The sequence below is a fragment of the Cupressus sempervirens genome, chromosome 9, assembly GCF_028749045.1.
Source record: "Cupressus sempervirens isolate cs-2001-9-10 chromosome 9, ASM2874904v1, whole genome shotgun sequence".
Classification (NCBI taxonomy): Eukaryota; Viridiplantae; Streptophyta; class Pinopsida; order Cupressales; family Cupressaceae; genus Cupressus; species Cupressus sempervirens.
The window spans coordinates 319,610,616-319,629,061 of NC_143126.1; the positions used below are offsets into that span (position 1 = coordinate 319,610,616).

Here is an 18,446-nt window from a genome sequence, read left to right on the forward strand (position 1 = left end):
GCAATTACACTATCATGTAATGCATCTTAAACAACTATGAAGTAGAAATTACATAACAATCTTAAAGATTGCTTCTTAATGCCTTGAATTTCACAATGATGTCACGCACTATAGGAAGATCAGCAATCTCCATAGTCTTTGATATGGCTTCGATTCTCACTGCATTTTCATATGCTGATTGCACGACTTTGGAATTTTCTGTTGTAGTATCTAACAAGTGTTTTGTCAAGGATTTGTACAAAATGAACTTGTTCATTGTGTGTGAACCAAAATCTTCGGAATCTACATCAACATCGATTCTTATTGTATATTATGAATTCACTCTCTTTGCTGCCAAAAGATTACCAAGATTATCAGTAACACGGCATCCCAATTGCTCCAAATCACAAGTAAGGCTTGTTTCAAGTGCTTGACAATCTTCAAGAGCCACTTGCAATTTTGTGATCAACTTTCTTAAGGTCTCTTCCTTGTAACCAATGAGTCCTTGAAATTTGAAGAACATTTCACATGACGGAAGAACGTCACATGAGACCATAGCATTTAGATCAAATTTTATCATTTCATCCCAATCCTCAAGGATTTCCTTCGGGTTATCAGCTTCCTGAGTCAAAGAAGGAATTTAAGCTTAGTTCCATTTTGTTCATCTCTTTGATACGCTTTAGAACTGCAAGTGTCTCTGTGATAGCTCGAACTCCTTTAACAATGATTTCCTGTATCCAAGACTTAGCAGCTTCAATCAACCTTCTCTCTTTAGATGTTTGTGATGCAACAACATTCTGAGAAGATTGCTTCTGGATGACCTCATTCAAACGAGCTATTTCCTGTTTCAATTGATTCTTCTTTTCCCAAAGTTCATGACTGCTTTTTGATACATTTGCCAATGCATCATGAGCATCTTGTAAAGAACTCAAACGAGATTTCTTTCCAACTTCAATCTTAGTAAATTTATAATCAGAGCTAGTGAGTTCTTCAACAAGTTTATCTACTAAGTGCTCAGCAACTTCAACATACTTGGTTTTGGCAGAATCAACCAAAATTCTAGAAACAATCTTGTCCTTCAGAGATATGGATTTAGTCTTCTTCACAGGAAGATTGTCAGGAGGAACAACCACCTTCCTTCTCTTCGTTGTTATTCTACTCAACCATGCAGGTAGGCTGAAACTTTCATCTGTAGAAGCAAGCACAGTGGAGACCATTGGCATTGATCCAGATTGTATATCTGTAGTGACTGAACAAGATTCAGTTTGCACTGCTGTAGGCATAGGAATATGTTGTGAAGATTTTGTCATGAAAAGTTCAAATCCTGTCAAAGATGTATCAAGTTGAGAAACTTGACCACTAGTAAGAGTCGGAAAATCTTCAAACACATTTGTTAAGTGTTCAAATTGATCATGTGCAGGAACACGAGGAGCAGCAGATGAAATCGGAAGAGCCATGGTATTAACTTCTGAGACGGGAATAGAGTGAGTGAAAACAGTAGAAAATGAATCTACATCATCATCAACCTAATTCAAAAAGGGCTCTTCATGTGGAGAAGACGTGCAAGCTTTTGCAGGCTTGGGAGGAGATATGATTCTAATTTCTCCTTCTTCATCTGAATCTTCTTTCTCGAATTCTGTTTCCAATTCTTCTTCTAATTCTATCACTGATTCTTGAATTGGTTCAGGAACTTGGGATGATTTAGTCCCTTTTCCGCCCTTTAATTTGAATTTGAGAGTATTCTTGACATTTGAAGATGAAGCACCATCTTTCCCTGTAATTTCCAATTGTGACTTCCTGCCAGGAGGACCAAAGCTTCCACAATCCAGACCCATTTTAAGATTTACTCTTTTTAGGCCTTTACTTTTCAACCACTTGTTAGTGTTTGCTAAGATGTATTGAAACCTGTCCATAATAGATGTACCTTCTTTTTGTTGCCATTGAATAGGAAAAAGACACATTTTATCAAAACCGGCTTGATGAAATTCCGGATCAAGGATGTCGCTGTCATCTTCAACTTGAAAATCTAGAGGGATTTCCAACATATTAAGATCGATTATTTGTTGCAAGGTTAACCTGCAATAATCCACTTCATAATATCAAGCTCTGTTCTCATGTCAATCCAAATGTCTTCAATGAGATGAACATGAGTATAAGCCCTCTTTATCTGAGAGTTCATCTCTCGATAATCAAAGTCAAATCTAGCCTTGAACCTCTTCAATGTAATCAATTGCAACTCTGCTTCCATATTCTTCGCTTTAGGCACAGAAACAATTGAATAATTGCCAATAGATAAAGGCCTAACTGAGGTGATGCCAAATCCAAGCCTATGTGACACATGCTGATCATTCTGCACGTCCATGAGTTGTCTGGCTAACTCCATTAGAATGATTCGATCTGTTGCATACCTAGATAAGGTATACGGCTCTCCTTTGAAATATCCAACTCTCAAGTATGTGAAAGTGGGAAATTGAAGAAAAATGCAGCCGTACTGGTTTACCTTTTCCCATGCTTGTAATGACCCTACTTATAAAGGCCACTGAAACCCTCAAACTGAACTTAGGAATTTTGTCAAACACTTGGCATGTAATGAATAATAACAGTAATAATATTCAGAATATGGCAATTTCAGATTTGATACTTTCAGATTATAATCGCAGAATTACAATATATATATAAAGCCTTTGAACGATATTTCAATTACAATGCAATAAATTCTGAAATTGTTTTATTACCAATTCTGGACTAATTATTACAATGACTGTATGACAGCAAATTTACCCAAAAATTGACATATATTTCAAAATGCAAGAACCTGGTTTGAAGAACTATGGAAGAACACCACGTTCTGATGCAAATCGTTGATGAAGACCTCCAACCGCACCCCCAAACTGTCCTTAATTTGCAGCTGCTGCCCAAACTAGCAGGGCCGTACCAGGCCGTACCTATACGGCTGCTAGATAAAAATAATACCAAGGTTTTGGGACCCCCAAACGCAAGGAAAATGGGCGCCTAGGGTTAGGTAGTAACCCTGTAAAACCATAAAAAATAACTCCAAGGGGTTGAGGAGATATGAGCAATTATGTGGTTCCAAACCCTGCTTTGCCAATTCTGAAAAATGCACCGATTCTGTCTTCAAACTCTTGTCAAATGCTTCTCCAATGATAGGGCAAATCTGAAATCCTTATTCCAACCAAAACAAACCCTAACAACGAATTCTCAATAAGCTCCAATGAGATGGCTGAATACCAACTCCAATTATGCAACAATTCAGGTGATATTTCACACCCTCAAAGTCGCCAATCCAAGGGAGTGATTCGTTCCCAAAGATCGAATAACAATTTGCAGATCCAAAGTCTACAAATGTCTTCACAATGAAGAAGTAGAAGAGTTCTCAAATCCAAGCATGTCCAAATGAGAGGCCCAGCCCTCTATTTATTCACTTTTCTAAGAAGTTGCTAGAACTTCTAGAAGCATCCTTTATAAATTCTCATTATAATGCACTTTTTATAATAAAGTAAGTTTATAAAATAAAAAGTGCAACTCAACTTAAAATTATAACATGTGGGTCCCCATATCACATAATGATAAAATATAACCTCTTAACACTTCTTCAAGAGCAAGATATGACCATCTGATCCGTAGAATTGACTCTCTTTCCACACCATTTGCCTACGAGAATCTGGAATAGGAAAATCCATGATCAATGCCAGGTCGAACTAAAGAGGGGACATTACAATGCTGCATCGGACACTCTTTTGATACACAATTGTTTGTCGAACAAACACCTGTAATGTCCAAAGAAAGCATCTTGGACTCTTCTATAATGGTATTTACTATTAGCCAAAGTAATTTGGTCATAGTTTTCTCAAACAGGTACTTGAAGACGATCACCTTTGGTGGAAAGCCCTGAAAAAGATCCCATGGCAGCAGCAATATAAACTATATATGAATTCATGTAAAAAAGTACTGATGTTCCTACATTGCATATCTGTTGACAAATCGCAGTACTGATAAGCTCTCCCCAAAAGATGTGTTCTTTGTTCTCTATGATTTGAAACATAAATTTGTACATCCATGGCTCAAAGTCAGAAGAATCCTTAAGACCACAGATCCTACTAAGAAGGATGATGAGATCCTTGTATTCCTGTTTAAAATTGGACCGATGAAGAGTCTTTGGCCACCTGAAAAAATTACTTCTTTTGTTGTCTAACTAGTAAAGGTTGGCATACTTCTGATAGTTGCTTTTTTGTTCATTCCAACAAGCCAATGACAAATCTTTGTCAAATCAACACATTCTGATTTTCGAGAAACTTTGAAGATTTGTTCAATCAGTTCAGGATCAAGGCTAATGATGACCTTGCCGTCAGCGTCTTTGATATTCCTTGTCTTCGGAGTGAATCACTGAGCGCATCCGTAAACAAAATTAGGTTCTATGGCCGCCATGGGAAATGTAGAAACCAAATGAATGTTGCTTCTTTTAATGCGTTTCATCTCATGCGTAGCTAAAAGCTTCAATCCTTTGTAGAAAATCGGCTACATCTACGTGACCAATCTTGGTGTCTAGTATGTTATCCAGAACAGACGTAACTGAAGAAGGAACTGCATGAGCCAATTCTTTGTCATATTGGTATTTCATCTTGCCCTTGGATTTGGAAGGTGAGGACATTTCTTGTGTTCGTACTGTAACACAAACATTCCAAAACACAAATACATCGTTAGAAGGAATCTCCATGTAAGTGGATTCCAGAGCAGCAGTGAAGATTCGAAAATGAGTGACTTTTGAAGAAAAACCGTATGCATATGCAACGGAATGTGAAATGAAATGAAAGTATGAATATGAAAAATGGAATGGAATGAAAATGCGCGAAGGTGAAATGCATGGGAATGCGTGCAAAGTGAAAGTTGTTGATTTCAAAAGTGATTTAAATGTTTTCAAAGCTTTATTGAATGAAACATGCATCTATGTAAATGCAATATGTAACGAAAGGTGGAAAGTGAAATCAGATGTGAGTGCGAATGAAAGGTACACTTTACGTGTACATGCAGGTGCAAATGAAGGATAACATGTAAAATATGTTATGAGGTGGAAACATGTATGGAAACATGTACTTACTCATGTAAGTGCGAATGCGTATATGAAGACGGAAATGAAACAATGGAGGTGAGATAATGAATTATATAGTCACTTTTGGAGGAAGAAAGAAGTCAAAATTCACGAAAAGCGAAAATAACATCTTTTTTGTCTTTTCAAAATATGACTTTTGATAAAAATCGGACCTTTTGGATGCAATTACACGTAAGGCATTTCGTGTAATCATGTCGTGCGAATGGAAGCGAAAAATGAGATGGATGAAAATGAAAACGGAAAATGGGATTACATGCATGTGTGGATGGCGAATGAGATGATAAACATGTAATCGCATTTGTCGGATGAGATGTGAGATGTAATGACATGGAAATGGAATGTGAAAAATGATAATGCTTTCGCATGTAATGAAGGAAAAACAAGTTTTTGGAAAAAAAAAAAAAACTTGCAACTTCTCCAAATCGAGAAAAAACGGCAAACAAACACACAAAACCAAAACAAAAGAAAAACATACCTTTGAAAACAACTCAAAACATGCCAAGATGCAATGCACTCCAAAGATGAAATTCGAATTTGGAACTTGGGGAAGAACCAAAGACATCAAAATGAAAAAAAAATTCATATTTAAAGGAAAAATGCATATTCTAAGGCAAAGATTTTTACAAATGGCATCCATTCAACGATTTCATGCATAAAATCAGCAAGGATAAGCATGAATTAAAATGTAAGAAAGAAGAGGTCCACTTACATGATGACTATGTGCCAAAAATGAAGGAAAAGATGCTCTTTGTTTGAAATTTTCTTTAAAAATGATGAGAACTCTTCAAATCTCCAAAATCCGAATGATGAAGGACAGCAAACAAGGAGATTATTTAGCAAAATGCCAAAACGTGCCCTAGATTAGCTCCTCCTTGCAACGTTTTAAAGATTGCATGTTCTTGAGCCGTTTTTGCCAAAACAAGCAAAAAACGTGATCTTCAAAGTAAAACGTTTTGATGATTTAACACCAAAATAATTATCCTCAACCAATGTAATCACCTAATGAGGTAAAAACGACTTGATCTCATGCAAAAACGTGATCAAACTTGGCAGATTTATGGAGTTTTATGCAAAAAACGTGCCTTAGCTTGGGAGTTTCAAACACGTTTTTGGGTGCAATAACTTGATTTTTGATGAGGGCACAATGATCACCTCTCCAAAACATGATGAATGCAACTGATTTCATTCAAATCCATGGAGAAAATCAAAAGTTATGAGCAAAATCGGAGGTTTTTGGAGCAAGAACATGTTTTCTTCACATAATAGGGCATTCTTATGTTCATTACATATTTTAAAACATGTTGGAAGGCAAAAGAGGACTTTTTTGAGTCCAATGCATGTTTTAAAATATGTCTTTGATCATAATCTCACTTTTTGAAGCCCATTACATAATTTAAAATGTGCAAGTCTCCAAAATCTCACTTTTTGAAGTCACTTACATATTTTATAAACATATCTCACCTTTTTCATGCACAAGTATGAAAACTCAACTTTTCATGTCATTGCATCAAAAAGGTCCACTTTTACAAGCTTTTGATGTAATGACTTGAAAAAGGTCCTCAAAATGAGTTTTCATTTACATTAGCATGAAAAGTTTTCACTTTTCATGGTTTTTTACATGCATATGCACATAAAATGTCCATTTTTAGGCTTTTAAGTTATCCATTTCACTTATTTTTATAAAAATGTCAACAATATGGGTCAAAAATAAAATTTATGCATTATATTAATCAATACAAGTCATAAACATTAAGTTAAAGTGACATTTATATAAGTATTTGATTTAAAAATCAAAAATTTAAAAAGTAACTATATAGTTCTATAGTCACTTTAAGTGAAAAATTAAAAAGTAACAACTTAAAATTATAACATAAAGTGCACTATAGTCACTTTAAGTTATAAATTTAAATGAAAAGTAATTTCAAAACATAACAAAAAGTGAATAAATGTTATATTTTTGAAAAAGTGAATGTCAAAATGAAAATATAACATCATTTTTTAATTTGTGCTGCTGCACCTAAAAGGTCCACTTTTTGGGCACTAAAATGACCATATCTCTTAACTGACAACTCTAATTGACCTCTAAGTTAGACCGAATCGAAGGGGAAATCAAAAGGCATAACATGAGAAAATTCAAAGGACCAAAAACAAGCAAACACAAACTCAAAAGCAAAAAACGGACTGTGAAGGCTTCAAAAATCAAGCAAAGGCTCGACAGAAAGCAAAACAAAAACGACTTGATGAAGGCCTTCAGTAAAACAACTTGATTTTCGAATTGAAATGGATCAATCGATCAACATTAAGCAATTGAATATCAAATTCAAGCTTAGAGAAACATGAAACTAACTTGGAAAATTTTCGTGCTGTTACCAACATTTTGTGGTGACAAAATGCAAGACAACAAATTTGATGCAGAAAAATTAGATAATCGGTTTAAACTTTAAGCAGATTAAAGTGTATTGCAAAATTCAAAATATTATGGATGATTCTTCTAAAATCCAACTGGCTAATCTTAGAATGCGAGGTATTGCATTAATCCGATGGGAGAGTAAGATCCACGATGATCTTGTTAGACATAGTAAAACTATTTCATCTTGTTATGAGTTTACTTTTGCTTTGAAGAAACAGTTTTATCCTTTGGGATATATGCAACAAGTCATTATGGATTCACAAAATCTCAAGCAAGGTAAAGGGCAGTCTATGCAAGAGTATACAGTATACACAGGTGTTTAGGAAGAAAGCACCAACTCTTGGAATTCCTCTTCAAACACAAGATACTTTGTTAAAGTATATAGATGGATCACATTCATATTTAAAACATACACTATTGATGTTTAGACCATCTATGTTTGATGAAGTGTGTTCTCAAGCAACCCATACTGAAGTAGGCAAAGGAAACACAAGTATCACTTCAAAGAAGAAAGTTGTTCCTCCCGAAGGCAACAAGAAGGGCAAGAAAGCAACCATTTTGAAGAAAGAGGAAGGTGAAAAGCCTACTTGCTCACATTGTCAAAGGAAAGGGCATGAGGACGCAAGGTGTTGGAAACTGTATCCAGAGTTTAAACCAAAGTCATTTAAGAAGGATTGTAAAGGAAAGTAAAACACTGTAACTGTTGTTTAGGATCTTTGATCAGATTCTGATGATGAAACAAAAATATCAATTGTGGGTTTGAAAGGTAAAGCTTTTGTTGATTCTACCACTAATGTTTCATGATCTACTTCCAAAAGTCTTGTTGTTCCCAAAGATACAAGATGTCAATTATTTCATATAAGGGAGATTTCAAAAAACACTATAATCAACATACTGATAGATAGTGGGTCCCAAGCTAATTTAATTTCAGAGAAAGTTGTTCAACAATTGAGATTAGAAACATTTCAGAGAATTTGTAAGCACGAAGATATGTGAACATCTTCAAGTGAAAAGTACAAAGAGAGAGATTGTAGAGGCTTGTATCTTGGAATTTTTAACAAAGCGATTTTGCTTGGCAAATTTAGTAAAGTGGTCCCCGAATTGAGAAGCGAACCCGGAGACTTAGTCCTAACCAGACGAACTCTTTCGTCAAGTGTTTGTGTCCTTTCTATCTCTTATTCTCCAATTTCTTTCAATTTGTATTGTTCTCTCTTTTATGTAATTAAACATAGTTAAATTATCATGTTTAAATCATAATCCTTGTAATTTCAATGGTTAAAAGTGGATAGCCACACAATTATTGCCTAGATCAGGGAATTATATTTATATTTTGGATTAAGTTCTTAAGCTTGTAATAGGTCAAGAGTTGTCAACAAGAGATGAAGACTAACGAGTAAGGGCAAAACCATGGGTAGAAGCAAAGGTTAGGACCAAGCAAACACATCAAAACAGGAACACGCAACACAAACATGGACTAGAGAGGTCGTCGATCAACAACATGCAAATCCATAATGGGTGCGGGAGCAGAGAACTAGTCGTGTGTGGGGAAGGATGATTGCATGAGGAGAAATCATGGTAACACTAGGAAGGATGGTCGCACGAGGAAGGAAGGTAGAGTACATTACTAATTTCCATCATACATAAATCAAGATTTGAGTTTAATATATATCATATATGAAGAAAGCAAGTTCAAACTTTGAATACATATGAATTTCAAATTTTGGTATCAATGAATATTATAAATTATTTCAAACGGAATCCTTTGATTTCATTTAGGCATGTAGGAATCATCATGACATTTTTAAATAAAATTGTACACATTTCTCAGTCTTTTGTGTAGAGCACTTGTATTATTTAGAGTTTGCAAATAAAAAATGAAGTTATATAATATAATTAATTTTATAAATAGTTAAAAATTAAAATGGTTAGGAACATATACTATCTTTAATCATAACCCATAATAAGAAAAAAATAACGATGACAAGAAAGATTTTTTATAACTAAAAGTCAAACTCTAACAAAAAAAATTAAGAGCCTACACTCGCATGTGCATAAGAATAATAATAATGATGATAAAAAGAGATTGTTTAACATTCAAAGAAGAATATTCTAAAAACTAAAAGTTTAAAACTATAACAAAACAATTAAGTGCATATGTCCATTTGCCCTAGCAGTGCTTCGTGTTCGTAAATCGCGCCAAGGAACAAATTTTGCATCTTTGATTCAAGCTTTTGTTTCTACATTCCTTACTCGAATTTTTTATTCCCGTTGACTACAGAGTACAAGCTTTGAAATTTCTTTCAACGTTGTCGATAATTTGAGAGAAAATCGTGTAATTCTCCAATGTTTTTCCTAAAAAGAGCTGCAAGTTTTAGGAAATATCAACCCCAATAGAATCTACAATTACTGACCTAGCATATCAAGATATCCACCCACAATTTTTTAGCAAATTTTTCAACAATGGTAGAAAGTAGAAACCATGCAAAACATTGAAAATAGCACAGAGATTCACCATATGTTTAATGAAAATCACGGCTTTGTTATAAACATCTTGGCAACAATTTCTTGTCTCTAATGGCCACTCTATTCTACTATGTCCTTTACAACTTATATTACAAATTAGAAGGCCTTTTTATTGACCTTGCAATTACAACTAAGGGCCCAAATTGATTTGAAATCAACTACCTAGATAGTTTCAAGTAATCCCTAATTAGGGTTGTTAAAACCATACATGTACTATTGGTAGAGTACTTACTCAGTGGCAAAAAAGAGAGGGGTTTTTTAGCCTATAGAGTTTTTACAAATTTTACTGGCACCAAAAACTCACTGAGTTTTTGGCAAAACTCGCCAAGTACTTGTCGAGTTTTTGTTAAAAAGTTGGTTGTAATTTTATAACACTTAAAAGAAATAAAATGACTCAAATTAATGTCATTTCTCATTTCTTCACTTGTATTTTGGTAAGAGGGGGAAAATAGTCTCCCAAATACTTAAAAACTGATTTCTATTGATCTGAAGTGGATTTTAGGGAGATTTTAAGCAGATTTGAGGTGGTTTTTGAAGAGGATGACAACAATGATTTGGAGAGGCAGAATATGGGGAAGCAAGCTGGATTTGGTTTCATCCTAGATGACATTGAGTTGAATGAGTAGTCATTGCTAGTGCTAGGAGAAGCTAGAGGCAGATCTACATCTAGGATTGAGGACGAGTCATAGTTAGACATATTGAGCGCAGAGGCACAGTCATGCCCAATGCAGACTTCTAGGACTAGGCCCTCTAGTTCTACCTCTTCCCTAGGTTTACTAGAACTAGGAAGAGGAAGATGTAATTGTAATGTTGTATATAGTTTTAATTTTACATAAATTATTTACTATTTTGCTTCCAGCCATCAGCATTCCTCTAGAAAATGTAATTTTGTACCAACTTCGTGTTCATATATATCTAGACTAAGTTTGTTTCTTTAATGCTCTCATTTATTGGATCATTGGATGCATCTTCTCATTGAAGTTTGCAAAAAAATGCATTTCTAATCACCTTAAGAAATTTTTTAAGTTGCTGACTTTTTGCCAAAACTTGTCGAGGTTTTCCTGAATCTTGTTTTCGGGGCTTAGCGAGTTTTTAGCTTTGGCGAGTTTGCCAACTATGAGAAAAACATTCAAGTGACTTACTCAAAATAGTAAGTGTGAATCAAAATGCCCTGAATGATCTCTGGAAGGCACACGATAAATAAAATAGGACACTGAGCTGAACAAGACTGAAACAAGCACCAAAATTTGGGGACATTACACTATAAAGTTAGCATTTCATAATTCTCTTTATAATCTGATTGCTGTTAGTGTTTGCGAGAAACAATTTTCCCAAGAAGGCTTGCTTCATACAATGGATCATAATTATAATGGTCTTTTAACATCAGAAATCTTTATCCCAAAAATTGATATTAGTAGTACATACAGCCTTAAGTTGTTATATTCAATTACTAAGAGTGATACATTCTATGTTTATTGATGCAGCCAACACAAAGGGCCATAGTGCTGATATCATTTATTCATAGGGATCCATTAGTATTCCAAAACATGTTCTCTGTCAGAGTTGGAAGTACTGAATTGCATTTTAATTGAAATTTATATTTACTACACTGTTGATTTGATGCCATAATCTTAACTTTATAATTTCATTATGGAAAATCGCTGTAAGAGATAATTCAGAATTTAAATTCATGCATTTCATTACTAGGGGAACTTCCAGCCATTGACTAGCAACTATCCAACCTTTTTGAAAGGCTTGCTGGTAATATCAATATTTTTTTCCCTAAAAGATAAGCATTCCATTATTTTAAACAAATTATGCATGTTCATATGAAAACTTAATATTACCAGTTCTTGAGTGACATCCTTTGCAGAGATTCCATAAGGGGCTATAACACTTTGAATCAGAAACTTATCCTTGCATTGCAAATCTGGTGGAGCCTCTCGCTGAGCTTGCATTGTCACTAGAAAATACCCATGATTAGATATTTTACCATGAAATATGCACGTAGGGAATCAAAGCATTCCTTCTTAACCCAAAAAAATATGGCATAAAGAATTACCAGTGATGTCGGTACTACTTTGAGGTGAAACTATTCCAGTATTAGGGCGTACACAATATTTTTTAGGAGATGTTGTCTTCACCTGTAGTAACAGTATAACATGACACAATTGTTTTCCAAAAATAAATGTATCAAAGTGAAGGGTATATGCTGTCCAAGGAAACCATAAAAATGGCACTCACAAAACCAAACTACTACCATAATTGTATAACATGTGTCTGATTGGCATGCAGAAGATATTTTTGACTATTTTTCTTGCAAGGAAATAAATTGAATTTTCATAAAGAGTGGACATAATTTGCTTGACCACAAAGGAATATCTACTGCTTCTTTGGAAACCACATATCATGCAAGATTTTCTGTAACAGCAATTAGATTAGCCAACTTTATAACAAAGAACAATAGGAAACAACAAATATAAATGCAAGAAGCAGAGGAATGGCAGTATAATGGCTTTTATGGATGATGATACTACAAGCAAACATTTATGTCTAATTTGTAACAGTTTCCCAGTTCTTACATACTGCTAAGTGTTTGGAGGAAGAAATTTGGGCCAACTAGAAGTTATTAATAAGAAGCAAAATTTTCTCATCAATTGGAAATTGGAGTTTGCCTAGATGCTAACTGAAATACACAATATTGAATTTTCAGCCTTCTAAATAGAAATAAAAAATATTATCTGGAACAAAGAACACCCTACACTGGACCTTCTATAAGCATCTAGGCCCCATACTGAAACCACAATGTTACCAATACCTATACCAAAATGTATGTAACAATGCATGCAATGCTCCCCTATAAAGTTGACAATTATTGTTTCCAGAGATGATGCCGTTTTTACTATTTTTCTTGAAATAAACTTAACACATCCTGAATTGTGATATTGCTATCTAGATTTAATTGTGTAGTTATTGAGTCAAACTCATTGATGGGGGATGACCAAGGGAAGTCTCCTACCATCTCTGTGTCCCAAGAATGGTAACAGAAATGAAGACATTGGGCTGGGAATGTGGGCACATCTTCAATGCGGCTATCTCAGAGACTGAATCCCCAGTATCCTGTCACTTCTACTTCTTATGGATGGATGAACAAATTGAATGAATTAGAAGGACTTGTTTCCAATTTTGTGACTCCTACTCCATGTATGTATATTGACAAAAACAACTATCTAGATGCAGCATAAGGTGAAATTCAGCAGTTAGTAAAAGACATATTTGGGAAAGCCTAGCATGTGAGCAACATATATCAATTAGCCAATATCCTTGCACACATTCAAAAAGGGGAGGAAACATTTACCTAATTAAAAGCATGAGTTTGAGAGGTTTGATATTAATTAGTCAAATAAATATTTGGGAAAGCCTGGCATGTGAGCAACATGTATCAATTGGACAATATCCTTGCACACATTCAAAAAGGTGAGAAAGCATCAAGAAAATTATATGCGTAAGTTTCAGAGGTTTGGTATGCAGTTCAGATGCAAATGCTTCAACAAGATTTAGTGGTTGTACTCTATGAACCTATAGTTGATTAATTTACTCAAATTATCCATGATAGGGTTGCTAACTAGCTATGTTTAGTCGCCTCTATTTTTGGCCATGTGTGCTTTTTAAGGATTCTATATTTGTATCTCTTACTTCATGAGATCTGAGGTTTTGGATTCATATCTAATTGATTTACTTCCGTGTGTCATGTCCCCTTTGAAAGATCCTTGATGGATGCCCTTGCTGATCTGCTGTAGTTTTTAAATTAATAAACTATATATTCCTGTGATTTCTTTGATGGTCTTTGAGAATAGACAGAAGTTGCAGAAGGTTTTGTTTTTGTTTTGTGTTTTTTGATAGTTTTCACAATAGTAATGACTAATGAACAATAAACATAAAAGGAGACTAAAAATAAATAAGAGCATAAAGCCAAATCAGAATTGCTATAAATCGTACCAGGCAGATTTCTAATTTATAAAGCCAAATAATAAATCCAATGCAGTTCCAAGGAGCTTACATCCAACAATGATGCCAAACTAGATGGTGAATAATGAACATGAATCAAGGATACATCTGAGGTTGAATACAAGCATTCCCTATATTCCACGTGGGGTGTACCTGCTGCAAATGGCGGCCCTAAGACTGCAAGGATCACATCCCAGCCGAAAGAATCAATCTGCAACGCTGAAACTATAGATCTACAACCTAAATCCACAATAAAGAATGGCATACTCTATTCCTAATAGCAACGCACAGTGTCTGAAAAATCTAATGCCAATAACTGCTGAGGGCTACGTCTCAGCCAATCCAGAACCTGGGGTTTGCGTCCCAGATGAAGAATTGCTCTCTTAGAGCCAATTCACAAAAACTAGTTTTTTAATATGCAAAAGATAATAAGAAATTAGGTCTCCATCTCCTTATATCCCCTTCCAACTGTAAATCGAACCCTAAAGGGAAATTACACTTTGCCCTTTAAATAAAATATAATAAAATAACATTTTTCCAATTAAAGTCGTCCATGCTATAGGAAAAACATTACTTTATTAAAATTTCATAGCTGAAGGCACCAAAAAGTCTACAGATAGTAAAAATCATGTATAATAATTTGAGACCTTTCCAACGAGCTATAACACATAGGTGTACCTGATCAACTGAAGCCAGAATCCCCTTATTACTCCAAAATGGTTATATTATTAACCTTATTTTAATTTATTTAATCACCAACTTAGGAAATATTTAAATATAATAAAATATTTCCCAAATGGTCCCAAAAGGCCCAAAATGACCAATCAAACATGAATCTGACCTTGTCACCTATCTATGACTGATGCCGGACAAGATGGGTCAACTGGCAGTCCATCTCTAAAATCTAGGGGTGCTCCTAAAAAGTAGGAGATAGCCCCAATCAACCAAAATTGAGTCCCAATGACTCTCCCCTACTGTGTGCACCTCTAAGAGAACTGTCACTAAACTGCGAGTTCCTCCTAAAAAATAGGATTGCCTCCTAAAAATAGGAGATGCACTCTAAGCCTCCAAAACATTTGCCGAGGTCTCCAAATGCCTCCTAGACCACTCCTAGTCAATCCCTACAAATTAGGAATCCCTCTTAAATTGTAGGAAACTGTTGTCTACTGCTCCAAACTACTTGGGAAGCTCATGCATGACTCTCAAAGCCCTTGGGTTGGTTCCCTCTACGCTTTGCTAGCCTATGGGAACCAGATAATAGACCAACCCTGCTAGAAATCTTGTCACTAAGGAAGGGCAGAAATTGGGGACATGACACCCTTCCAAATAACAAAATTAATAATAATTAATAATAATGAAACTAAAGTATTCAAATAAAATAATAATAATATTAATAAATATGTGTGGGCGATTCTAAAGCAAACATCATCTCCAATAAAGTAAACGAAAGACACTGAGCATTGTATCTCAAAGGTGCGGTGTAACCATATGCAATTATAGTGACAACAAATAAGATTAATTTGCATTGCTAAACCCATCATCAGTTACCAATGTTGGGTGTTTGCATTTGCTATGCCATATGATTGGTCATTATGGATGATCTGTTAAAAAACAAAAAACAAGTCCAATCAAGCAATGATTAAGTTGACAACAATTAGAACAGAAAAGGGGATCGTTCTGTATTATTAATGATAAGGTGTGTTGCTGGAGAGATATATCTATTCATACAATTTATAAATCATTGCTAGTATATGGGTGGCTATGAGAAGCTCTGGGGGGCAGTCCTTTGGGAGATGGCATTCCATGGAAGGCAACAGTTACATAACTTAATATCAGGCATTAAGAAGGTACGATTTCAAGCAGTGAAGGATGGTCATTGATAAACAAAATACACAATCCTCTATATCTGTGGTTATGAATACTTAAAGAGGTCAAACACATTTGACAATAGCATTACGGAGATGGCATGGTTGAGGAGGTGCTATTTGAGTAAACAGGCCAATCTGCTTTGAAAATGTGTGTTTAAGAAAAGGTATGCCTCTTATAGGATGCAACTCATCGGAGTTATGTCTCCTCATCACATATAAAAGATACTACAAATTCACTCCAATGGGGAGTACAAAGTTCATACGAGAGGAGTAAGAATCATAAATTGTTATATAGGGATTACTAATTGATTTAGAAGATAATGAAAGAAAAAGGATTATAAAATATAATTGTCACTCTTCACAAGGAAGAGATAAGAAAGAATAAGATAATCGCATAAAAAGGATACTCTAAATAAATCAGTAACTAGGCTGTCAGCATAGTGTAATAGTAAGGCAGGCTGCAATGTATTTGAATTAGATATTGATTTATAGGATGTGGAACATTAGGAAATTCAAAGTCAAATTCATGAATATTAAAATTGGCTTATGGGAGTTTAATGCTTATTTATAAAAAACATCAAATTTAATATTATAAAGAGGGTTAATAAGAGACAAAATGGTAAGAAGACAAGGAGATAGGAAAGGGAAGCTGAAGAATCACAGCTGGATGCACTAAATGAAGGATTGGAGACTCATTTGGAATGCTTGGATATTGGTTTGTTTTCTGATTTCTCTTGGAGAAATTGAGGAAGCTTCAGCCTCTATATGGAATCCTGAGGATGGAATCTTCAAGCTCTTCTTGGTGAATCGGACGCAAACCCGGTTCAATGACGGAGTTCACACTGTGCTTAAAAGTTCTTTCACAGCATTTTCCAATTTAGCTGTGATACTGTTTTTAAGATTGGAATATTTATGAAGTTATTTATTGCTGGTTTATTATACAATGACAGTTTTAAGATTGTTTACATGAGCATTTTCTGATTTATTTACTGGATAATCAGAAATTCACTGCATGCCTTTTACTGCTTAATTTTCTGAAAATTATTTGGTAGTTTTTGGGGAAGAATATCTAGGTGAGATATTACAGTGGTACCAAAGCAGTGTATCTTGCCATCCTATTAGGTTTAAAGAGTAACAGAGAAATTTTATTGAATTCCATAAGCTTTTGGGGTAAGAGATTATTAATCTTTGTTGGCAAAATATTGGAAGAATCAATGGATACACAGACAGATTATAATTCTTTTACTTACGTTTATTTGGAACATGGAGAAAACAAACATTGCCCTGTGCGAATGCGGAACGACTCTGTGACGGAACCTACAGGCTTGCAAGAAAATAAAGGGAATGTGTGCATATGAATGTTTAGTGCTTAAAAAAAATTATTTGAACTCTTGTATGGCCATGAATTCATGTTGTGAAGATAACTTTAATAATGTCATGGAGTAATATTTTATATGGTAAGCGCCAATGAGTTTGATTTTATCAAATATATTCTGGACAGGAGAATGTATCAACAGAGAATTAATGTTGTGTCATATTGGTCAATGAGGGTTGTTTCTACGTTAATTATTGAGGCTAATATTTTGTTAAGGCGGAGATATCCGTTGGGCCTCCATCCCATCTAAAGTTTTGGTAATTAAACTAAAATATCTGCACTTAAAGAAATAGATCAATAGTTAAATGCCTTATTAAAGGTTGCCATATCATCTAAAATTCAGATATTTGGAAGCTTTCTCCTCCATCAAAGGAAAATAATTATTATTTGCCATCTATTGAAGAATGACAATAAAACTTGATTGCGTTAATCATTTAAAGCTTTGCAACAGGCATCATAAAATAAGGTGCAATGAAAAGAAATATTATTATTTGGCAAATAGGATTACACAAAAAATATTATAAGAGCCTAAGTCCAAACTTTGGGATTTGATTATGAATAATTTTTACACTAGACTATAGTATATTGGAGGCTTCATTTAAATTAAATTGTGAGCTTTCATAAAGGATTTTAATTCTGTACTCCAGAATGCAACGGATTAATTTTATTCAAATATCGATTCCCATATTTTTGATTAATTTTAGCAGATGTGGAAATAGGAGACCTCGCAATACAAGCTTGGGCATGGAAAAAAATTTAGCAAGTCTAAGGTTATGTGAATGTACAGGCACTCAAACATGAAACACATATTCAATTTCTAGCAGGAGAACCGACATATTATAAGGGTGTGGTGTTGTAACGGTTTTTACCTCTGTCAAGACACAGCTGAAAAAATCCTTATTACAGACAAGTAACAGCTTGGGTGCGAAGAACACAAGATTAATTGCAAGGTATTCTTATTGAATTTTGCATGTTAACTTGCTATTGCCATGAGGAGCATACCCAACAGTACTATATATTAATTTGTGAATACAAGCAAGGGAATCTTCCTAAGACAACGATTATCAATAAGCATGTAGTCAACATCTCTAGTGCCAAACTATTAATATCCTTCTTGCCTATCATTTGCATCAATTAATTTTCAGGAATCTCATG

At 34.6% G+C, this 18,446-nt stretch overlaps 1 protein-coding gene across 1 annotated transcript in view; it reads right to left on the reverse strand.

Moving 5' to 3' along the window:
* The window catches only part of LOC149538658 (vesicle-associated protein 1-2-like), a 182,141-nt gene that overhangs the window by 88,167 nt on the left and 75,528 nt on the right, over positions 1-18,446 (reverse strand). Inside the window, exons 3-4 of the mRNA XM_089799987.1 lie at positions 12,103-12,184; positions 11,888-12,003 (exon numbers count right to left, since the gene is read on the reverse strand). Of these exons, the coding sequence (XP_089656113.1) occupies positions 11,888-12,003; positions 12,103-12,184 (198 nt within the window). The remainder of the gene's footprint in view (positions 1-11,887; positions 12,004-12,102; positions 12,185-18,446) is intronic.